Source organism: Osmerus mordax, chromosome 13 (genome assembly GCF_038355195.1).
Source record: "Osmerus mordax isolate fOsmMor3 chromosome 13, fOsmMor3.pri, whole genome shotgun sequence".
NCBI lineage: Eukaryota > Metazoa > Chordata > Actinopteri > Osmeriformes > Osmeridae > Osmerus > Osmerus mordax.
Window position 1 is genome coordinate 2,784,787 of NC_090062.1, and position 24,478 is coordinate 2,809,264.

The following is a 24,478-nucleotide window of genomic DNA, read 5'->3' on the forward strand; positions in this document are numbered from 1 at the left end:
TCAAACATTGCCACCCGCTGCACTGAAGGCTACACACACGCACACACACACGCACCCACACACACCTGTGTTTGAACAGGACTGCTCTGTGCCGAGGAGACCAGGATGGTTATTAACAGTGTAAATTATTAAAGCAATTTCCAAGTGTGCAAACAGTGGCAGGGAGAGGCCAGCCAATGTAGGAACGTGTGTGCGTGCGAGTGTGCGCGCGTGCGTGCGTGTGATCCATAGGGAGGGACAGACAGACTGAGGCCATTTGCCTTGTGCTTTATCCTTGCAATGGCCCAGCTAACAAGGTCACACACACACACACACAAGGTTAGCTCTGTGGGCGGAGAACGCTTGGGTAATATTTCACCTTCTCCGAGGTTCCACAATCCTCTTACACACTGACACGTGCACGCACGCACACACCTTTGCTCGCGTATGCAGACACTGGACGGAAAATCAAAGATGGGACATTTGCGTTTTGCAGCTGAATGAAATGCAAACTGATGCAGTTTTAGCCGCGGTCTCTGCTCGGAGATCATTGCACTTCAAAGCTTGTGTCGCGTTTGATAGTGACTCCGCCATGCTACCATTTATATAATATACCATATCCACAGGGACGGGGGGCCTGTCTGTCATACGCATGAATGCTTGCTACCTTCTCGGTCCTCGCGGCTAGCAGGAGAGAGTGTGTCTTGAGATGTGAACTTGATCACATTAGCTCACCTCCTTCCGCTCTTTGTGTATGAGCAAAGGTTCTCCTTCAAGAACAAAGCTCTCCAGCTCACTTCACCAAACGGACCAGGCTTTATTTCTCCCGACCGGACACTGTCAAAGGGCCGTCACGCAGAAATCTGAGGCGCCAAATGTATTTGAGTGCTGTGGCGAAATAGTTGGGATCGGAAGTCTTCCGGAATTGCAAGTAGCAGTAGCGTTTTAGCTACCATTTTATCTGGCTAAACAAACATGGATTGTCTGAACATCAGAGCCTTTTTCCAATCGTTGCCACATGAAGGGAAACTCCGCCCACTATTTTCCTATTGTCAAAGTTCAGCCGGATTGACGCCCGGAAGCGCCCCTCGCGCCCTCCTCCGTTCAGACCAATGAGGGGTGCATATCGTTCGCCTTGTTGTGAGCCGTCCCTTCATAACAAGACACCGTGCGGCGACCATCACACATAGTGTCACTACAGATGGCTCACTGGGCAGGAACAAAAACCGCGGGTCATCGCAGTGTGGCTAACGCGAAAGACGCGCCAACGGGGGCCGACGGCAGTTGAAAAGGGGCCGCGTGTCGGCGGCGCCGTGACAGCCCCTCAGTGGCTCCCATCAGGCCGCGTGTCGAGGTGAGCTCCCCCCGGAGCCTCGCGCTCGGCACACACGTGATCAGGATCTCACTGACGGTCCTCCGACAGGCACGCCCTCGCGCGCCTCGCACGCCCGTCTGCCCCGCCGAGCAGGAGCATCGCAGCTCCCCCCTCCCCCCCCCCCCCCCCCGTCCCCGTCCTCTCCCCTCCTGCCCCCTGACAGAAGAACGCAGGAGGAGGACAGATAGAGAGGAAGGAGGGGGGGGAGGGAGGGAGACAAAAAAGGGATATTAAGCCCTGCAAACGCTGCACTTTGCCTCTCGGCTCTGTAGTCTCAGGCGGCGTGGTCCAGGGTGTTGGCGTTAGGGTGGAGGTGGATCTGGACTCTTCTGAAGCCCTGCAGTAGCACCTAAACCCTGTCATCCTGCTGGCCGGGCGCTTAGTTAGTCATGCTTACAGTATGTCGCGGGAGATTGACTGCTCTCTTCTCTGAGGGATGTTTCGTCACCTTACATTTACATTTAGTCATTTAGCAGACGCTCTTATCCAGAGCGACTTACAGTAAGTACAGGGACATTCTCCCCGAGGCAAGTAGGGTGAAGTGCCTTGCCCAAAGACACAACGTCATTTTTTTGCACAGCCGGGAATCGAACCAACAACCTTCTGATTAATAGCCCGACTCCCTAACCGCTCAGCCACCTGACCCCACCTTCCTTGCTGTCTTCCTGTTCCCTGCTGGGGCGGAGGCTTCCCTCCGGCCCAGCAGGGCCCCAGGAGGCTCGGGGTGATCCCAGCGTTTATCCTGCCCCCTCGCGGCAGCTGGGGCTGGGGAGGTAGCAGGGTTAGGCTCCCTGCCTCCCAGGGCCCTAGAGCCTGCTCACCCAGGGCCTGCTTGTTCTATTGTGCTCTTGTCTACGCTCAGCTCGGCTGGCCCAAGAAGGTTCACGTACTGTTGATCTAGTCATGGTCATCTCACTCGCTTGTTTTTTGAAGAACAGACTACAATGGGCTTGTTATGGTAAGGATGGAGTCTAAAGGTGGTCGATGTGTGGAACAAGTCAGCGGCGTGAGTAGACCTCTCCCGTGCATCTTCTCTGCGATACGGCTCCAGTTATTAGTGGAACTACGGCAAACGCAAATCACAAGGAAGGGGCTGCTGGCGGGGTTGGAGGGCTGCGGTGGAGGGGGGGCGGGGGGGCGGGGAGTTTGTTTGCTTGCTTTTAGTGGGGGGCGTGCCGTGTTTTATTCATGGCGCATTCTGTATTATTAAGAGAGGGGGGTTTGTTGTTGCTCCGCCGTCGTGTCACCGCTTCATCTCCGCGTGCACGCCGCATTCTTCAACTCTGCCTCCCCCTTCTTCCTCCTCCCCTCTGAAGTCAGGCTGTGTGATAGGGCTCTTGACACAGCCAAGACTTGGCAGCACTCTGCTTTGTTCTCGTAGGAGAAGCAGCCCGCGGCGCAAAGAAAGCGATACACATGGAAGAAGACCAACAAAAAAAAGAGAACCAAAAAAAGGGTATCAAATTCAATATTTCTTAGCAGATGAAGGGAAACAGGCGTATTTGTGCACCTGGCACGCTGCGAGGCCCTTGGCTCCTGGAAACGAGAGGAGGGGGGGGGGGGGAAGCAAATGTGCGATATTAGCGTTGAAGTAGGGAGTCGCGTCATGTGGCGCACGTCACCTCAACCAGCCTAATCTTATCAGTGACGCCAGCACGTATCAGGGCAGAATCTCCCCGTTTGGCAGAACTGAGCAGATCACGATAAGTCCCGGGGAGAAATCCCCCCCGACACATGAACACCTGTCTCTCTCTCAGGCTGGCTTTGGCACGGGCCAACTTGAGGCAATTATTTCCTGGTGGTCAGCGTTTGGGCTCTCTGCTGGGATTAACTGCCAGGGATGCTGACCTTCGTGCTGTGGTCACACCTGGATGGGGGTTGGGGGGGATGGGGGCTGGATAGGGGTGGGGCTGGGCAGGGGATGTATCAGAGTTTAGGGGGCTGTGGTCACACCTGAATGCATGCTGTGACCTGGTGTCGAGATGGCTGTGATGAACACTATGAAAACCTGGGTGTCTGGCTGGGTCTGTCCTGCCTTTACAAAGAACGCACCATGTGACACCACCACGTTTCTCCTTAAGGGTCAGTATTTAACTCACTAGTGCGACGCATGTTCTGCATTACAGACAGCCTGATGATGTGAGACCAAATATTAGTGCGTGGCTGAAAAGACGTTTTTATGTTAGTGTGTCCGTGTGTGTGTCATTGTGAGAGCATGTGCGTTTGGGAAAGGAGCTAAAAAAGTGTGCGCGTGTAAGAGCGTGCGTCTGGTCTGGCTGTGGACGTGATTGGGTTTTGATGAGGTCTCAGTGGTGCGCCGCGCTCTGGCCTCGTTGAGATGCTCGGCGCCTCGCATCCCCGTCGCTTTCCCAATTTGACAGCTGATGGGATCCCAGATGGAATGTGCGCAAGTGTGAATTGCCGGCGATATACATAACGACCTCATTTCTCTCCTCCCTTCCCTCTCTCTCCTCACCCGTTCCACCCTGCGCCTTAATTCACTTCCCCTCTTGCTCCAGTCCCCGTCCATCTCTTCTCCCTCCCTCCCTGCCTTCTCCCCCTCCCTCCCTCTCCCTCTCTCTCCTCCTCTCTCCTCCGCTCTCCTCCTGTACTGGAGCCCTCCCAGTCCTCTAGTAGGGTTCACAGCCAGTGCCAGTCCCAGCCTCTAATTCACACGGCCGTTTTTCATCTCGGTGGTCCCACGCTGTCTTTCAGTGTGTGTGTGTGCGTGTGTGTGTGTGTGCGTGCAGGGCAGGAGGGCCCCAGACCCACCGTGTTCGAGACAGAGTGAGTAAGCCAGTGAGAGGAGCCGGTGAGAACGCACATGCCTCCAAGCAGTTCATCGCTGCTGCAAAATGGCCGCTGTGTTCAGCAGAGACGGTGCTACGGTAAATGGAGACCGTGTCTCCATCAACCGAGAGCTGCAACAGTACATCCTGCTGGCCCAGACTGGCCGAGGGACAGGAGAGCTATGTCTTTTCAACGGTTCTCTCAGTTACCTTCTCTCTCTCTCTCTCTCTCTCTCTCTCTCTCTCTCTCTCTCTCTCTCTCTCTCTCTCTCTCTCTCTCTCTCTCTCTCTCTCTCTCTTTCTCTCTCTCTCTCTCTGGAGATTGCACCACAAAGTAGAGAACATTGTGATGACTAGTACCATCTATGCTAGAAGCCGTAGCCACAGTATGTGCGTGTGTGTGTGTTTATGCCTGCGTTGTGTGTGCCGCCGGCAGTCGAATGTATAGAGATAGACGGGTGTGGACACAGGGTGAGTTCCCCGACCTGAGGCCTGTGAAGCTGTGCTCCCAGGGTGGTGTGCTGGGCTGGGCTGGTACTGGCCTCCCGCGTGCACCTTGTGGAGGGCTGGGTCTGGAGCCCTCCCTGTGTGGCTGCTACACCCTCAGACACATGCAGTGCTGCCGGAGTGGAGGGGGGGTGGGGGGGGGGGGGGGTGGTTGTGGTGGTGGGGGGGGGGGGTCAGGTAAAGAAGCACCCTTCACTCCGGCGGCCCATCCTGATCCATCTCACCCTTTCCACCCCCCAGACTCCCCCCAGACTCCCCCCCCCCCCCCCCTGCTCCTTGAGGGACATTTCTCATAACAGGGCGCTCACTCATCCTTATCACCGCCCGGCTGGAAACTTTCCAAAACTCGACATGGTGCTCCTCACACGCACGCACACACACACACACACACTGATCCTCATGTGCAGCAACGCTGCTGCCAGCCCCCATGATGCATCACCCATCATTCACTGCACCTATTTACATCCATTTATCGCGCGGCGTCGACGCGGGCCAAGTGTGGAGCCCGTCAGGGTTTATTTGTATGTATTGCTCCCCATATATCACCCGCTTCTGTGTTCTGTGTGGATTTGTATTCATCGGCGTCAGGTTTGGAGCACTAGAAATAACTGTTGCGTTCTACGCATCACAGAATAATGCTGTGCCCTCCCGCCTAAGAGGGGTTCATGCTGTCGACATTTGGTTGTGAGGAAATACATATCATATCGTAGAAGTGCAAGTCGGCTTAAAGGAATCTTGTGCTCCTCTATGTAATTGCCTAACAATTGTACCCTGGCCTTTTGTATGACAGTATGTTGTTTTACATCATGCGACAGTGTACGTTAGGTCAATTATACGATACATAATACAGCTAAAATTACTCTCCTCTGTCTCCGGTTAATAAAGTCCAGTGTAAAATATTGACCATCCCAGAATGACTTTGAAGACAATTACATGAGCAAACGCCATCTGCGCTCCATTCTCTATATTATCGAATGGTCTCCAGGAATGGACACCGTCTAACAATGTTCACGTTAAGGCCTGATTTGCTCCTCCACATCTCCTGGAGCGTGTTGTCGTCTCAGCCGTCTCTACGCTGTGTCCGTCTAGCCTCTGCCTCTCCACACTGACATGATCTGCATGAGTTGTGTGGGTCCACTAAGTGCTTTTTCAAGCCTGTTTACACCACCAGAATCTCTCTTTCTACATTAGCCGCTGTTCTGTGGGAGCGAGCACACCCCGTTCAGGAGAGGCAGTGTGTTTGAGGAAACGTCCGTGCGCGGGCGGGTGGGTGTGTGTGTGTTTTTTACATCAAATTGTGTTTCCCGAGCAAAGCGCTGCTGTTTCATTATTCATCAGCAGACGCCGCGGCAGATTCCCCTGCAGCAGAGGAGTCGCGGTCGCAACAGCGCAGTCAGTCACATGACAGGGCTGGAGGAACACAGCTCCTCCAGCTCTCCCGGGAACTGACGCTGGGTGACAGTGGAATTCATTTCCAAAGAGCTGGAAGAGTGTGCGTGTGTGCGTGTGTGCCTGCGCGTGTTTTGCGCGTGCACCTGTGAGCGTGGGCTTGTTTGTGTGCGTCCCTGTGTTCGTGCGTGTGTGTGTGTGTGTGTGGATGTTTGTGTGTATGTACGTGTGTTTGTTTGTGTGCCTGTGTGTGTGTGTGTGTGGTGACAGGGCCGTGGTAATGAGCCTCAGCAGCATCCAGCGTTAGTATTAAAGGCACATCTCCTTCCCTTTAAAGGCAGTAAAGCATGCAGGGAGCCAGTGAAATGTTTACAGCGCCGGGGCTGGCTCGTGCCGCAGCCTCGGCCGCGGAGGATATTACTGCAGCTCCCCTCTAATCACTCATCCTCGCCCATCAATCAGGGCTCCGCCCCCACCAGCACCACCCCCCCCCTCCCTCCCTCCCCCGGACGGCATCACAAGGACACTTTTAATGCCTCCCCGCCATGCTTATAATGACCATGCGTACCGTAGTTAAGTTCCGTCTCCATAATTCATTGTTTTCATCAGGGGCCCAGAGGAATGCCAAGTCAGTTAGCCCCGGAGGAGTGGGTCTGAGCTGGGCGCCTGCGGGGGAGGGAGATCAGAAGGGAGGGGCAGGAGGGCGGGGAGGGTGGGACCGGCTCCAGTGGGGTCAGGGGTGGGGGGGTGGGGGGGGTCAGTGGGTGTGTCGTTATTCTAACGAAAGGCACTTAACTTCCTTAGACACCCACTGCTCTGCAGACGTCACCTGAATGGCTAAAAGGGATGTAAATTCACTATTCTAGCGGGTAGATAATCTTAAGGCACTTGGCTTTTTTGGGGGGGGACTGACTGCCAGCTTGGTTGCTGGGGTGCAAAAGCTCCTTTCAGGCTGTTTGCCTGCCTTCATCAGAGGCTACTGGTGCTTAGAGGCTGCCAGGCCACAGTGCATGTCAGGTTTCCTAAGCCATCACAGCTGCTGTGCCCAGATTTGGTACTGGACGTTCTGGTGGGAATTGCCGTCACGCACAATCATCGCATTGGATTAAAAATGCCTGTGATTTGAAGGAGTGTACTCCCTTGCCAGAATCAATAAGGCAGGTCAATAGACCCTCTGCTGCTTCTCTGCATCTCTCAGGCAGAAGCCTGTCCGTCCGTCTGTCTGTCTGTCTGTCCGTCTGTCTGTCCCCACAACAGCCAAGCCTCCTGACAGCTTATATGCAGGTCCCTGTGTCCGCATCCAAATACGTTTGATGGACTGAAATTCTTCTTTTTGTTGTTCAGAGGAGTTTGAGTAATTAACAACAACAGCAAAAAGCGTATCATCTGAAACCTAGAGACGCTTCAAGCTCGGGACAGAGAAGATTTCCTTCGGGTCTCATCTTGAAAGCCGTTGCCGATTGAATTTCCTCGGCTTTGCAACATTTGTGTTTGGATGCGTCCGGGCGGCCCTGGAAGGAGATGAGTGGGAGCTGAGGCTCTGTTCCTACCTGTTCGCTCTGGAGACGTCGGCTGGCAGGCTAATTGAGCAGCATTCATTAAAACTTAAAGAAACTCAAGGTTATTCCAGCTACAGGAGAAAAAAAAGACTCACCATTGTGTTTGGAAAAAAGGCTGTCTAATTTTAGACGATCCAATCTGCACCACCGGTGTGTGTGTGTGTGTGTGTGTAGGTGAGTGCGTAGGTAGGCAGCAGGTGATATAACAGTAAACAGGCAGGTAAGAAGTGTTGGTTCAGAGGGAGAGCATGAGTGATAGAGGGGTGGGTGTTTGATAGAGGGGTGGATGAGTAATAGAGGGGTGGGTGTTTGATAGAGGGGTGGGTGAGTGATAGAGGGGTGGGTGTGTGATAGAGGGGTGGGTGAGTGATAGAGGGGTGGGTGTGTGATAGAGGGGTGGGTGAGTGATATAGGGGTGGGTGAGTGATAGAGGGGTGGGTGAGTAATAGAGGGGTGGGTGAGTGATAGAGGGGTGTGTGAGTGATAGAGGGGTGGGTGAGTGATAGAGGGGTGGGTGTGTGATAGAGGGGTGGGTGTGTGATAGAGGGGTGGGTGAGTGATAGAGGGGTGGGTGAGTGATATAGGGGTGGGTGAGTGATAGAGGGGTGGGTGAGTAATAGAGGGGTGGGTGAGTGATAGAGGGGTGGGTGAGTGATATAGGGGTGGGTGAGTGATAGAGGGGTGGGTGAGTGATAGAGGGGTGGGTGAGTGATATAGGGGTGGGTGAGTGATAGAGGGGTGGGTGAGTAATAGAGGGGTGGGTGAGTGATAGAGGGGTGTGTGAGTGATAGAGGAATGGGTGAGTGATAGAGGGGTGGGTGAGTGATAGAGGGGTGGGTGTTTGATAGAGGGGTGGGTGAGTGATAGAGGGGTGGGTGTGTGATAGAGGGGTGGGTGAGTGATAGAGGGGTGGGTGTTTGATAGAGGGGTGGATGAGTAATAGAGGGGTGGGTGAGTGATAGAGGGGTGTGTGAGTGATAGAGGGGTGGGTGAGTGATATAGGGGTGTGTGAGTGATAGAGGGGTGGGTGAGTGATAGAGGGGTGGGTGTGTGATAGAGGGGTGGGTGTGTGATAGAGGGGTGGGTGAGTGATAGAGAGGTGGGTGAGTGATAGAGGGGTGGGTGAGTGATAGAGGGTGGGTGAGTGATAGAGGGGTGGGTGTGTGATAGAGGGGTGGGTGAGTGATAGAGGGTGGGTGAGTGATAGAGAGGTGGGTGAGTGACAGAGGGGTGGGTGTGTGATAGAGGGGTGGGTGAGTGATAGAGGGGTGGGTGAGTGATAGAGGGTGGGTGAGTGATAGAGGGGTGGGTGTGTGATAGAGGGGTGGGTGAGTGATAGAGGGTGGGTGAGTGATAGAGGGTGGGTGAGTGATAGAGGGTGGGTGAGTGATAGAGGGGTGGGTGAGTGATAGAGGGGTGGGTGAGTGATAGAGGGTGGGTGAGTGATAGAGGGTGGGTGAGTGATAGAGGGGTGGGTGTGTGATAGAGGATGGGTGAGTGATAGAGGGTGGGTGAGTAATAGAGGGTGGGTGTGTGATAGAGAGGTGGGTGAGTGATAGAGGGTGGGTGAGTAATAGAGGGGTGGGTGTGTGATAGAGAGGTGGGTGAGTGATAGAGGGGTGGGTGAGTGATAGAGGGTGGGTGAGTGATAGAGGGGGGGGTGAGTGATAGAGGGGTGGGTGAGTGATAGAGGGGTGGGTGAGTGATAGAGGGGTGGGTGAGTGATAGAGGGTGGGTGAGTGATAGAGGGGTGGGTGAGTGATAGAGGGGCGGGTGAGTGATAGAGGGGGGGGTGAGTGATAGAGGGGTGGGTGAGTGATAGAGGGGTGGGTGAGTGAGGCTACACCCGCTCCAGGTCCGTCCAGTTCCACTGTCCCCCTCTCTCTTCCTCGTCTCAGATTGATTTTCAGATTGCTGTTCATTTTCCATGCACTTACAGACACAACACAACAGCCCATTTGACTCCACCAACTAGCAACCACACACACACACACACACACACGCACACACACACACACACACACAGGCCAACGCAGGCGACGGGGAAAGAAATAAGCGACAGCGCTGCATAAGACAGGTGTCAGCACGTCCTCTTCAGCGGTCATAAAAGTTAATTAAAGAATAGGAATTTTTATTGTGCTGTGCTGCAGCGGCGGGGCAGGGCAGTGTAATAGCCTCTGCTGGAGATGCTGTCAAGAGGAGGAGCCTGCCTGAATAATGGCTCCGAGCAGTATGTGGGTTCTAGCCTGTCTTTGTTTGTGTGTGTGTGTGTGTGCTGTGTGTGTGTGCTGTTTGTGTGTGTGCGTCTTCGTGTGTTTCCGCGAATGCACTGTACTCATTCGGCTTGGTTGAAATGTTCGCGTCGAATCTTATTATCTAGGTCCATCTCTTGGTGTTGCAAGTACCGTACATGGATGGTGTGAATATTTGATGCAGCCGTCTCTCTCTCTCTCTCTCACACACACACACACACACACCATTCATTGAATCTCTGTTCCCCTGGTGTAGACTGTGTCCCACACCTTCACCTAACAGCTCTGGAGTTGAGCATGTTCACCACCTTGGACTGGCGACACCGTGTCCCGACTAGTAAGGACCTGTCCTATGCACACAGACACACACTCTTCATCCACCGACACACGCACACCAACACAGTGTCTGCGCTACTGCAGGGTTTACGTGGTAGTCTCTCGTCCCCCTCCCCTCCTGTGCTTGCTTTAATGATAGTTGTTTTGACTCTGCCCCGGGTGTATTTCGGGCTTCTCACGGGGGACGCAGGTTTTAGGGGGATTCGCAGCTTCAGATCAATGCGGCTCATTTTTCTTCTCGCGAACAGCGGTGCCCTCTTTTTTTTGGCACGTTGGAAAGGATAACGTAGGCATATCAAACAGTCCCGCGCCCAAGCACACAAGCCTACACGCTAATGCCCTCACATAGGGTACAAACAAACAACTGCCTCGCCTTGCCTCTCCTCCTACACACCCATACCGCACTGTCAGGGCTATTTTAGGCCCTGCGTACCACGGTAGTACAGTCTAGAGGTGGGTATAATCTGGAGGTTTATGTCTAAGTTCAGCTTTAATTACCAACTCAGCAGCAAATGAAGTGCCGGAGAAGGCGATGAAAAAGGCAGGGAAGGAGGGAGGCAGGGAGGGAAGGAGGGAGGGAGGGAGGGAGGGAGGGAGGGAGGGAGGGAGGGAGGGAGGGAGGGAGGGAGGGAGGGAGGGAGGGAGGGAGGGAGGGAGGGAGGGAGGGAGGGAGGGAGGGAGGGAGGGAGGGAGGGAGCAACTACACAGGCGCGTGTAGTTGGGCAGTAAAGGACGCATTAAGCAATTAAAGTTAGGAAGCGCAAGGAGGAAGTGATGCGATGACTTTTCCAGTAATTGGCTCAGCGATAACTGTAGATCAGTAGGCAGCAGGGGAGGGAACAGGCCGACAGGACCACAATACAGCTCACGTCAGCATGTTGTTCTGATGTGTCCCAGACACTTACAGTCAACACGCACACACACGCACACTGTACAACGCTATACTGCCTCATATACACGCATCAGCAATGTTGCTCCGACGCATCCCATATACACTTACGCTCAACACACACACACACACACACACTACACAACCCAATACAGCCTGATCCAGCACACACCACTGGATCATATTGTAGTGTCTTCAGGAAGGTGCATGGTTTTTTCCTACTTGAACATTGCTGTTGATGGATCCACCTATTATCTGCTCCCACACACATCTCTCTGGGCCCCCACCAAGACACCACCATCTGCATGTTACGCTAGGGTAATTATGTATGCATCAATATTTGATGAACAACACAGAAGTTAGCACCCTGCAGTATTTGTGAGCTTGAATGGCGGGATTATGTTAACAGTGCTCTCACAAGCTCATCTATGATTTATCTGTTGCCGAGGCCCGAGCTGCCGATGTTTCCCTCTTTAAAGCATTTGTCTGGCCTGTCGGAGGCAGATAAGCCAGTGGAAATGGCGGGGCTGGGACCTCGCCGCACAGGGGGGCCAGGCACCCACAGGAATAGGGGGCGGGCTGTCCGAGGAGGAAGGGGGGGGGGGGGGGGGGGGTTAACCTTTTGTTTGTGTGTGCGGTGACAGGTGAGCTGTCTCTGTCTTGCTCTCCCCCCCCCCCCCCACCTCTCCGCACTCTCCCATTCCCCTTTCTTTTTCTCCCTCTCACTTTTTTTTCTCTCTCTCTCTCTCTTTCTGTGCCATCCCTCTGCTTTCTCCACCCATCTCCATCCCTCCGCGGGTCCTGATGAATGCTAATATATGCAGGCTGGGCAGCACAGGGCCGTCTAGGAGGAGGGGGCCTCTCCCATGATGATCAGTACGGGGGAGGAGGAAGAGAGGGGGGGGGGGGGGGGGTGACCTGGACAGACACCTCATTTAATGTAATACATTGAAGCGCGCGGCGGAGGGGAGCGCCCAGAGAGGGAGGGAGATAATCAAGGGGCTGGGCCCTTATAAATGTGCGCTGAGATGACACGGGAGAGATTGGATTTGGAAACGAGGAGCAAAGCAGGGAGCAGAGCCGAGCGGAACGCGATTGATTGATTCCATTCAAGTGATCGCAGCCGCTGATAAGGAATTAGTTTTTTTTTTCTTTAAGCAGGAAAGGAAATCTGATGAGTTTCTTCAAATTTAATACAGTGATTGTGAAATGAGTGTTTTCGTTGCCCTGCATATCCCTTGTTCAGCAAACCCTTGTTTACTGTCACTCATATATATATATAAATATATACAGTATATATATTTCTATAAATATATATCTCATACAGTCGCATACAGAAAAAATAATAGGCTACACAAACCAGAGGTGAACTGAACCGTCTTCGGAGGCTGCGGATGCCTGGATTAGACGCTACACAAGAATGGTGCTTACTCCATTACGCTCGTCTCCATGACACAGCGCATGCACAGCTTCGTGAGTCACTAGAAAACATAGGTGTTGGTGAGTCAGCGTGCTAGCATGCCTTCAACTGGCACTGCGACCACCAGCCACCCTCTCCTCTGTCTCTTCTCCGAGCTTTAAAGGTCAGGCATCCTAGAGCTAGACAAGGCAGAGAGGACCCATCCTAGAGCTAGACAAGGCAGAGAGGACCCATCCTAGAGCTAGACAAGGCAGAGATAAGCCATCCTAGAGCTAGACAAGGCAGCGAGAACCCATCCTAGAGCTAGACAAGGCAGAGAGGACACATCCTAGAGCTAGATAAGGCAGAGAAGACCCATCCTAGAGCTAGACAAGGCAGAGAGGACACATCCTAGAGCTAGATAAGGCAGAGAAGACCCATCCTAGAGCTAGACAAGGCAGAGGGAACCCATCCTAGAGCTAGACAAGGCAGAGAGAACCCACATTATTGGCTCCGGTTCAGCCAGTTCAGGACGCAGCTCTTTGAGGTAAAATGATACCTGGAGCTCCCTCTGGTTCTCTTTAGGATGAGCCCCCGCCACAGGCCCTCTGCCTGTCTGACCCAGACCCCGATGCTCCGCGTCACCGTGACAAATGGCAGGAAGTCAGGAGGCGGCCATGACAGGCAGACGATAACATCCCTCTGTCTCTGCGTGACTCAAGCATGTGTCTGGCCTCGAAATAGTTCAACGCGATTAAAGGCAAACAAACACGCCGTTATTAGATTAGTCTGAAGGGACATGGAGTCTGAAGGGAGGTGGAGTCTGAAGGGAGGTGGAGTCTGAAGGGAGGTGGAGTCTGAAGGGACATGGAGTCTGAAGGGAGGTGGAGTCTGAAGGGAGGTGGAGTCTGAAGGGACATGGAGTCTGAAGGGAGGTGGAGTCTGAAGGGACATGGAGTCTGAAGGGACATGGAGTCTGAAGGGAGGTGGAGTCTGAAGGGAGGTGGAGTCTGAAGGGAGGTGGAGTCTGAAGGGACATGGAGTCTGAAGGGAGGTGGAGTCTGAAGGGAGGTGGAGTCTGAAGGGACATGGAGTCTGAAGGGAGGTGGAGTCTGAAGGGAGGTGGAGTCTGAAGGGAGGTGGAGTCTGAAGGGAGGTGGAGTCTGAAGGGAGGTGGAGTCTGAAGGGACATGGAGTCTGAAGGGAGGTGGAGTCTGAAGGGAGGTGGAGTCTGAAGGGAGGTGGAGTCTGAAGGGACATGGAGTCTGAAGGGAGGTGGAGTCTGAAGGGAGGTGGAGTCTGAAGGGAGGTGGAGTCTGAAGGGACATGGAGTCTGAAGGGACATGGAGTCTGAAGGGAGGTGGAGTCTGAAGGGAGGTGGAGTCTGAAGGGAGGTGGAGTCTGAAGGGACATGGAGTCTGAAGGGAGGTGGAGTCTGAAGGGAGGTGGAGTCTGAAGGGACGTGGAGTCTGAAGGGAGGTGGAGTCTGAAGGGACATGGAGTCTGAAGGGACATGGAGTCTGAAGGGAGGTGGAGTTTGAAGGGAGGTGGAGTCTGAAGGGACATGGAGTCTGAAGGGAGGTGGAGTCTGAAGGGAGGTGGAGTCTGAAGGGAGGTGGAGTCTGAAGGGACATGGAGTCTGAAGGGACATGGAGTCTGAAGGGAGGTGGAGTCTAAAGGGACATGGAGTCTGAAGGGACATGGAGTCTGAAGGGACATGGAGTCTGAAGGGAGGTGGAGTCTGAAGGGAGGTGGAGTCTGAAGGGACATGGAGTCTGAAGGGAGGTGGAGTCTAAAGGGAGGTGGAGTCTAAAGGGAGGTGGAGTCTGGAGGGAGGTGGAGTCTTGAGGGACATGGAGTCTTCGGCACTGATGATCTCTTCCCTCTTAATGAAATGCTGCTTGGAATTAACATAGCTTTTTTTTTGGGGGGGGGGGGGGGGTTCATTGGATTCAGCACTGCCCCGAGAAATGCCAGACAGCTCTGATTGGACGGCAGACCGTTTAAGATCCTTGTCAGGAGCATCGGACCAAACAGGGGTGGGAGATGATCGTTCCATTAGAAGAAGTTCAGGGGGGCTGATTGAGTTCCAGGCGCAGTCCAGTGCAGGACAGCAGACAGGGAGTGAACAGTCAGAGACCAGAGAGAGAGAGATGGGCTCAGAGATGTTGGAGCTGCTCTGAGAGGAGCAGGTGCCTGCAGGGAGGAGCAGGGGGCAGTGGAGAGGGCCTGGGAGAGGAGAGGAGGCCTTCTCCAGACCCACCCCGCGTTCTCCCATCTCCTGGTGCCAAATCACCCAGGAAACAATTGGTCTAAAATGCTGTGTGCTTGGCTGTATTTGGTTTGTATGTTTGTGTTTAGATTGAGTGTGTACTGTGTCTGTGTGTGTGTGGTCCCAGCAGAGCGGAGGGGAGCGGGGCGCACGGTCCTGCTGCTGGGTAATTGGCAATGGGGGCAGCATTGTTGCTGAAAGCCAGCCATCCTCAGACAACTGCTGCGTGTGTGGCTGAGCTGAGTACTGGATTGCTTGCACAGGGCTGGGTCGAAACAAAACACACACGCGTGCCTGTGCTATCGGTTTTCCTTCAACTCACAACAGAGCGCAGTAAAACCCTTTAACCAAAACCCCATTCCTATTCTATTTGGGAGCAGCTTGTTCCTGCTTGGTCCTGTGCTCCCGGAGTCCATTCCTCCGCAGAGAGACTTTGTAGAGAGGCAGCCAGGCAGCCCAGCGTGTGATAGAAACACTGCTCCCTCTCTCACGCCACCCTGCCTCTGAATTACCCTGCTGGCTCCACTCCCCTTTTGATTTTCCTGAATGAAACTTGCAGAAATCCATTTATGGCGGCCTCCGCAGCCTTGGCTGTCAGACCCAGGGACGCTTTAAACCAGAGGTCACCCCCACACTTGTTTAATAGCTACTCAGAGCACCTAAGCAAGTGTGTGTGTGCCCTGACTCGCTATAAATACTGTGGATGGTGGATGGGCTCAGGTTTAGCTGCCTCTCTGCCGGGGGGCTGGTGAAGGGATGCCTGTGGGGCCTCATGCTGTGACTGCCTCAGAGCGACAGCGTCTTCCTCCTCAGTCTTCCTCTGACCCCCCCCCCCCCCCCCGGGAGCCCCCTTTGCGGGGACTGATACGGCACGCTGTTAAACCTGGCCGTGTAAGGGACGGATGTAGTTCAACTGCCGGTCAGTCGGGGGGAGCTGCTGCACTCCCTCTCATGGCCATACGCCGTGGGGTCAGTCTGTCTGGCATTCTGTCTGTCTTACAGCCTGTCTGTCTGTGGCTGTTGGCGAGAAGCCTGCCTGTCTGTTTGCTTGTCTGTCTGTCTGTGTGTCTGTGGCTGGTGGTGGTGAGAAACCTGTCTGTCTGTCTGTGTGTCTGTGGCTGGTGGTGGTGAGAAACCTGTCTGTCTGTCTGTCTGTCTGTCTGTGTGTCCGCGGTTGGTGGTGGTGAGATGCCTGTCTGTGTGTCGAAGCGAACATGACAGCTGCCCCATGTTTCCTGCTGAACCTATGGCTGACCACGTGGAGAATGATGAGCAGACTGTGGAATCAGCCTCGCACAACGGCCCCGGGGGGAAAAGAGAGAGAGAGCACAGGGGGAGAGTCGAGGCAGAAGTTATGAGAGGGAGAATAGACAGGTGGTGGGGGGGGGTGGAGAGATGGTGACTGAGGGGTTGTGTGTGTGTGTGTGTGTGTGAGGGGGGGGGGTTGGGGGGCAGTTATCTCCCTCCACCTGTGAGTGGAGGCAGTAAAGGCCGTCTCCCATCCCAGGCCCATCACTCTCTGCCAGGCCGCCTCTCAGACTGTGTAGTGTGCCACCAGGGAGCAGCCGGCTGGGGCTATAAACTTAATGAAGTTTGACTGAACTCATCAGCTTCTGAGAGCAAGAATCTCCAAGACCGGGAAACCAGATGTGGAGAGACCTGGAGTTTCCGATGCAAGAGGCTCACCCCGAGGTCATTACCCTGGGACAGGAAACCGCAGTGAAAGGGTGGGGTGTATAAGGGGGGCAGATGGGCACCCCACCTGCTAAACTCCCCCACACACGCACGCACACACACACCACTCTGGACCTCTCACAGGCTTGACCCTGCTGGCTCACATGCACACATGTGCACACTCACATATGGCCAAACATGGCCCCTCCATCAACTACCTATATGACTCATATTTACATTTAGTCATTTAGCAGACGCTCTTACCCAGAGCGACTTAAAGTAAGTACAGGGACATTCCCCTGAGGCAAGTAGGGTGAAGTGCCTTGCCCAAGGACACAACGTCATTTGGCATGGCCGGGGAATCGAACCAACAACCTTCTGATTAACATCCCGACTCCCTAACCGCTCAGCCATCTGACCCCCATATACATCGAGTCTTCTAGAACATGTTCGAACCGTGTATCTGCTGGCTGAATCCTTCAATCTCCTTGCCGGTTTCCGCATGCATTACTCCAATGTTGTCTCTGGAGCATGTGTTTATCAGCCTGCACAGTGTGTCTTCGAGCGAACGGACATGGCTGTGTGATTATTGATACGAGCACTCAGCCTCGCTTCTGTGTGGCTCCTTCTCACCTCCGCTTTCATTTCGCCCTCTGAGGCGTGTCCGTCTCTCTCTCCCTCTCCCTCTTTCTTCTCGTTCGCCCCCCTCCTTCCCAGCCTGGTGGCAGGAAGGAACTTGCCATGCGTTTCACGTCGAAGTCAGAGTGTGTTGCTATGGTGGTTGCTAGGGATTTAGCCTCGAGTGACGCGGAGAGAAAAAAGGAAGGCGAGAAGAGAAAAAAAAAAAAATCGGAATATTAAAGGTGTCCTTCTGAAGCCGGTGCTGTTTGAAGCTGCGAGGAATGAGCAATCACCTCCCCGACGCCGTTTTTATCTGGCCGTTCATTCTCATGTCTCTGCCTCTTGAAAGGGCTGAATTGATTTTCAAACACACCGAAGGATGGACGGCGCAACAGAGCACACGACCGCTGCGGAGAGACAAAGAGCGAGCCGGCCTTCCCCGCGTGATTGGCCGTGCGCTCGCTCGCTCTCTCCTCTCGCTCGCCGCATTTCTACGCGTCCGGGGCTGTGCGCTCCGCTCTGTGCACCCAACGCCTTGTACCCCCCCCCCCTGTGTGTGTCCGTCCATCTGGAGATGCACATAGTTGCGCATAAGCCACCGTGCGGGGCGCAGGTCTACCTCATCCCGCCAAGATGGCAAGGCTGCTAATGTGCTTTCCTCACCTCCCTAATGGAACGCTTTCCTCAAGGCTCCGGGCTCGTGATGGTGCGCTGTGAGAATGTCCTTGGCAGTTGGAGGTGGGGAGATAATTGACCATGTGGAGGCGGGGGTGGCGGGGTAGGGGGTGGGGGGTGAGCTGGGTTAAAGGGCCGCAGCATTAGCTAACTGGACTCCACAGATGCTAATACGGAGGGGAAACCCGGTCAGCATAAAGAGCCTATAGGATTATAGCCCAGTGTTCAGTTTTAGTGGTCCTCCGTACTGTATGAACCCCCTTAAGATTCACACCTCTGCATGTCTGTATGTACGTATGTTTGTACGTACATGTGTACCGGATAGGTGTGTTTCCTGCTCCGTGGCAGTCTTGTCTTCAGTGACGTCATCCGTAGACTGTCCCCTGTCCCCTGTGGGGGAGCATCGCCATGACTAATCTCACACTGTGTCTCCCCCTTCTTTCCCCATCACCCTGTCTCATGTTTCAGAGGAGTGCTGACCTGCAGGTGTCCAGTCCAGGCCCCAGTCCTACTGCAGAGAGAGGCAGGGATCTGCTCAAGACTGAGGTGCCCTCCTACACTGTGTTCAGAGACTGGCCTAGCAGGCACACACCTCCAAACACACACCTCGAACTGTACACACACACCTCCCAACACACACCTCGAACTGTACACACACACCTCCCAACACACACCTAGAACTGTACACACACACCTCCCAACACACACCTCGAACTGTACACACACACCTCCCAACACACACCTCGAACTGTACACACACACCTCCCAACACACACCTAGAACTGTACACACACACCTCCCAACACACACCTCGAACTGTACACACACACCTCCAAACACACACCTCGAACTGTACACACACACCTCCAAACACACACCTCGAACTGTACACACACACCTCCCAACACACACCTAGAACTGTACACACACACCTCCCAACACACACCTAGAACTGTACACACACACCTCCCAACACACACCTAGAACAGTACACACACACACACCTCCAAACGCACACCTAGTCTGTTGGCCAACCTCAGAGGTAATCTGAACTTTCCCTGATTCGCTGCGTCATTCAAGTGCAATATGGGCGCCCCTCTCCTGCCATTGCAATAATGCTGTCCAATAAGCCCGAGATGGAAGGTAAAACAGCCAGATGTGGAGAAATGATCAGTCCCATTAGCGGTGAGCCCGTCAGCCTGTGTCTTATGATTGTGTTGTCCGTATGCGCCAGACTCTCCCTCAGATTGGGGTGTGCTGCCGTCTGACTCGGTGTCCTCCAGGCTGATTTGGCTGCGGCGGATCAATAGCAGGCTCGAAATGACCAGTCGACACAGGGGCTGGAGGCCTGCGGAGGCCCTGCCCTGCCTGTCCTCCCCTTCCCTTCCCGCCCCCCCACCACCACCACCACTCCCTCCACCCCCATCCCCATCACCCTCCCCTCCCATGTGTCCCTCCCCTCCTCTCTGGGTGTGCAGGAGCTCGCTACCTCAGGCAGCCCTAGTTAGCCCGGGGAAGAAAGAGCCACAACCTCCGATCAATAACTTTAGACTTGTCTGCCTAATTGCTCAATGGTTGACATTGGCGCCGGGGCTATATGTAAGTGCACGTTCCCTGAGTGATCGGCTTTGCCTCTCTCTCTCTTTCTCTCTCCCTCACGCCTGCTGCTGGGTTCATGCTCTGGCCCTCTCTCCTCTCCTATCCTTCTCCCCCCAACGTTGGTCTGCTCTGTGCGCCGAACCCTGACCCTCCGTATCCTCCCCCCCCCCCCCCCCCCCCAGCTGGCGAATCGGGACGCCACCATCCAGAAGCTCCGGCGAGATGTTCTGCTCTCTCACCAGGCCCGCGACTCCCAGAGTGCTCAGGTAAATATCCGGGATTAGCGACCAACGGGAAGATTAGCCCGTCTCTCAGCGCCGGCAGCCATGCCAACGAGCGGGAGGAAATTAACTGGGCTGGTTTGGGGTTTGTGAGCAGCTTACGATATGGCGGTCCCACGCGGGCGTGTTTGAGGGGAGGTGGAGAGGGACGCTATTGATTGTGCTCATTGTGAATTATGTGAATAGATAAATGCGTGAGAGTGCATATATATTACGCAATTATCCACTCAGGTGGTATGTAAAAAGAAGAAGGAAAAAAACGCTGAATAAATATGAAATATTCCTGTATCAGCGTATAACTTGTGTCTCCTCTGCGTTGGTCATTTGCGATGATAATTGGGCTGCTGTGTTTGCATTGGCTCTGATCAGACGAGGTATTGTGATAGCGCTTCTCAGGCGGCATTTAAATGGGCTATTGATCAGCGAGAGGCTCTGGGGCTGCTAACCCAAACACTGGCTCTTCCTGCCCGCCACTCGCATACATTTGCCGTCTTTGTTTTTAGCGTAATGTTTCCCACCCCCCAAAAAAGAAAAAAAATTTGTTCAAAAAGCAAACGACGCATCTGTCACCCGCACCGCTTAACATACGAAAGACATTCGGCATGCTGCCTCTGTAGTTTCTTTCCAGTTGTAGTGTGCTAATGTCATGATTTAAATGAAGTATTGATCAGTTTAGGAGGGGAGAATAGAGAGAGAGAGGGAGCGATTGTGAGGCAAAGAAAGCAAGACCAGGGTTATCGGTGTGGATCGCACACAGAAAGAGAGAGCTCCAGGAAGAGCCAGGCTTTTTTGGGGAGCATTGTGAGACACGTAGCCCTGCTTCATCTTCTCCTCTCATGGAGGAATTATCAGGGCAGACTCCGCTAGCTCTTCTGAGGGGAACACTGGACGTGGAGGCGGCTCGAATGCTTTTGAAGAAAGACAGAAGGACAGAGATGGCAGGCGGAATGGTCTCGGCGGATTTGGAGATTTTTGGCCGGCCCGTATGCAGATGTGTGATTAATGGTGGGTCTGAACAGCTGTCTGGGCCTCCATCTTGTCTGTTTTTCTTTCGTCCTGCGACAGCGCTTCTGCATCAGAGATTCAGGACTGCAGGCTCTGTCCGACAGGACCAGGACTTGGGCTCTGTCCTCTCTCTCTCTCTCTTTCTCTCTCTCTTTCTGTCCTCTCTATTCCTCTCCTTCTGCTCTCTCCTCCCTCTCTCTCTCTCTTATGATTTATCAGGTGACGGTGTTGTGCTAATTAGAGGCTTGTTTATTATTGTTAGTGTGGCGAGCAGAGCCACTGGCCAGAGAGCCAGAGACAGCACACTGCCTAATAGCAGCAATCACCGTTCCACAGTTTCTTTGGTTCAATGTTTATGGGAAATGCATAGTATAGCTTGAAAGCAATCTCAAACAGTCATTTGGCATGAGTTTTTGTTTTCATATTGTTTAGTTTACGTCATTCAAGTCATTCCTCCATGACAAAGAAACACTTGGTTTTTCAAACTGTCCAATTGTTCCATTTCTTTTTTACATTTGAGCATTTATTTCTAGATTTGGGTTTTCATCAAGCTTAGAAAATGTTCCTCTGAATTTTGTTGATGCAACGCGAGATTAAAGCACTAAAATTGAAGTCGTCGCTAGTAATCAAACTATACCGATATTGGCGTGGTAAAAATTCAACAGTTTATTGAACCACTATTGACTCAACTATTGTGCAGAAGGTCAAAAACAGGCTCTGCGGCCATTAACATGTTGAAATAATGCACAAATAGCAACTATTTCAATCGGATAGGTGTGTTTCGTTGGACTGATTTGTCATGCGTCAATTCATTCTGGTGCTTTCTACTTCGTCAGAAGCACGGATGGACTGGGTCTGGGGGTCTGGGCCAGGGGGTCTGTGGGTTCTCCTCCTGGGGTAGAGTCCTGGGGTGTCCCAGCCTCAGGCTGACAGACAGCCCGGGCAGGCTGAAGGGAGAGCAGAGCCTCTTTGTATGGGATTGATTTTCTCCTCCTCTGCTGCCCTGCCTTCTTTTGTTGCTTGGCTAGCTGGACGTCAACGAGCGGAGGATCTCTCAGCTGCAGACAGAGCTGCAGGAGAGCCAGCTAGAGCTCCAGCGAGGACACGGCCGGGCCAGCCAGCTTCAGAGGGACCTGCAGACACACGCCCGGCAGGCTGAGGAGCTCAGCTCTCAGGTATGGAGATCACCGCGAGGCCCAGGCTTTTTCAGGCCTCGAGCCCCTCTCCCTGCTAGCGAGCCCTGGATCAGACAGGATGCTTAGTTTCTGCATGTGTCTCTCCAGCATGTCTGTTTGGAATACAAGGACAAAGGAAGACCAGGGGAAACAATTATTTAGTTGTAAATACACATTCGTTGAATAAAGTGCTATCACAATGTGCCATCATGTTCATTTGGCTTCCATTCATTTACAATTCATATGGATTCATATGTTGTTGTCCTAAAGCCTATTACTAATACTTTTCACCCTATGCTATAGTAGTGTTTTCAAAACTTTCATGGGCACCTTGTGTCTGTCAGTGCAGGGCAGTGTTTATGTTAGCTACTGTACTCTATGTGAAACAGAGCTACCCTGGGCTCATTTGACCATGGAGTACAGTGGAAGTTTAGTTGATCAGAAAAGACAGTTAGTCAGACAGAAAGACCAGTGTTCACACACACACACAGGCAACCGCACACACATCTACACAAACACATACTCACACACACACACACACACACACACAAAATGCTTTCAGACAGTCAGAAGGATAGATAGATGTGTCAGTGGGCCAGGCAGAGTATCTGCAGCCCAGTGATGATGGTTATTAGAATGAAGATCACTTCAGAATGTTCCCACTGCTGCTGCTCAGGGAGGAACTACTGACCAATCAGGTCGAGACTGCCGGTTGTCAGTACTAGTGTCACCTGTCGCTATGCCTGTGGGCAGATTCTTCCCCGTAAGCTGGGGGGATCCACAGCAGCGAGCTGCTCCACCAAGCTCATTGCGATTGTGATCTCAGTCACTCTTCCTGTCGATACCGTCTCTGTGCAGTGTGACTCACGCCACTGTCCCCCCCCCTCCTCTCTCTCTGTCCTTCTCTCTTTGTATTTCTCTTTGTCTCTCTCTCTCTCTCTCCATCTCGTTGTCTCTCTCTCTAGCTCTCGTTGCCTGTCTTTCTACCCCATCACCTTTTGCTGTTGTTCTGCGCATTCTTGGTTCTCAGACATATTGTGTATGGCATTATTTGTTTTTCTTTAGAATCCATATAGACTTATGTATGAAGTCTCTGGATTCTATCCTTGATCGTCCGACAACAAAAGGGGGCTGTGTGCTGCACAGGAGAACAGGTCCTTATGGATTCTGGGAAAGAGCCGCACGCTGAATTAAACGGGTCAGAGAGGGTTCGGACAATGGAGCCTGTAAGGGAGGCATGCAGGCTACATACGGGAATAGCAGGGTGTGTCCAGGTGATGTGGAGGTGACTGATGCTGGATGTTGGTCTGGCTGCAGTGCCCGGTTGCACCAGTGGGGGCAGTGTGTGTGGACTCTGACACCACGGCCTGTCTTTGTTCCCCCCCCAGCTCGCCCAGGACAGGGGCCGTCTGGTGCAGGCGGAGGGGGAGAATGAGGCCCTGGTGGCGTCCAGGAGGGCGCAAGGAGCCGAGGTGAGATCCTGGGCCCCGCCCGCTTCCCCCCCCCCCCCCCCCCCCGCATCCACCCTGGCCTCCGTCACACACTCACGAGCACAGGGGTCCATCTCTGCAACACACACACACACACTCTGCCATAATACGATCCATCCACCAGTACAACCGACACACACACACACACACATAAACCATAGTTTATCTCTGTTGTCACTGTTCTTATCTAATAGATGTATGCTTGTGTTCTAATCCGGTATACTACTGTAATGCATGCTAATGAAGTCTAAACATAAATTAATTGCTATAGGGAGCCAGGGCTCCATGTCTGTTTAGTGCAACCAGGAGATCATGTAGTTCATCACAACTAACATGGTTTCTCTGTCTGTGGGTGTGCATACTCCGGTTCCTTTTCAACTGCGTGTGCGTGTGTGCGTGTGTGTGTGTGTGTATCGCCTCTTTGTGCGCCTATCTGTTTTTCATGTGCTCTCTCAATGAACCTGGGTAGACAGATCCTCTCAGGAAGATACTGCTCTCTCTCTCCCTCTCTTTCTATATCTCTCTCTCCTTCTCTTCCCCTTTCCCTCTGTTACCCTTTTTCCCTCCCTCCTCTCCTTCATCTCTCCCTTTCTTCCCCTCTTTCCCTCTCCCGCCCCCACCCCCCACCCCCCCCCCCCCTCGCTCTCCCTCTCTTCTCCCTCTCTCCTCCCTCGCTCTGGGGAGTAGAGGAATATGAATCAGTTGAACAGGCCTGGGTGTGTGTCTGGTCTGGGCTGCTGTGGTGTTGGGAGCGAGGGCTAGGAGTGCCCCTCTAACCTGACAGGCATGGATCCCCTCCAGTAGTAGAGAGGTCTCACCATGTGATACCATCAGTGTCCCAGCTAGCAGAGAGAGCTGTACCCCCAATGCTGCAACCGGTGTCTAACACAGCCTGTTTCGTGTGTGTGTGTGTCCACCCCCCAGTTGGAGAGGCTGACGGCGGAGGTGTGCGCTCTGCAGCGCGCCGGGCAGGACCGAGCGGGCGCAGAGAGCGCCCTGGCAGAGCGGAGGTGCGAGGAGCTGGAGGGGCAGCTAGCTGCCACACAGGCCCAGCTCACAGAGAGCCAGGAGCGGGCACAGGAGGACCGGAGGAGGGTGAGAGAGCCACGACCTCCCCCGGCGTGAACCCCCATCTCACCCACATCAGACGGACACTAGAAACAGAGCGGCAGGCTCCGGTCGGGCCTGCTCCAGCCTCGTGTATTCATGTCT

At 53.6% G+C, this 24,478-nt stretch overlaps 1 protein-coding gene across 1 annotated transcript in view; it reads left to right on the plus strand.

Annotated features, from left to right (window-relative positions):
- Positions 1–24,478, plus strand: part of LOC136955670 (trichohyalin) — a 102,841-nt gene that overhangs the window by 26,963 nt on the left and 51,400 nt on the right. Inside the window, exons 4-8 of the mRNA XM_067249403.1 lie at positions 18,185–18,262; positions 19,498–19,581; positions 21,630–21,776; positions 23,165–23,248; positions 24,191–24,361. Of these exons, the coding sequence (XP_067105504.1) occupies positions 18,185–18,262; positions 19,498–19,581; positions 21,630–21,776; positions 23,165–23,248; positions 24,191–24,361 (564 nt within the window). The remainder of the gene's footprint in view (positions 1–18,184; positions 18,263–19,497; positions 19,582–21,629; positions 21,777–23,164; positions 23,249–24,190; positions 24,362–24,478) is intronic.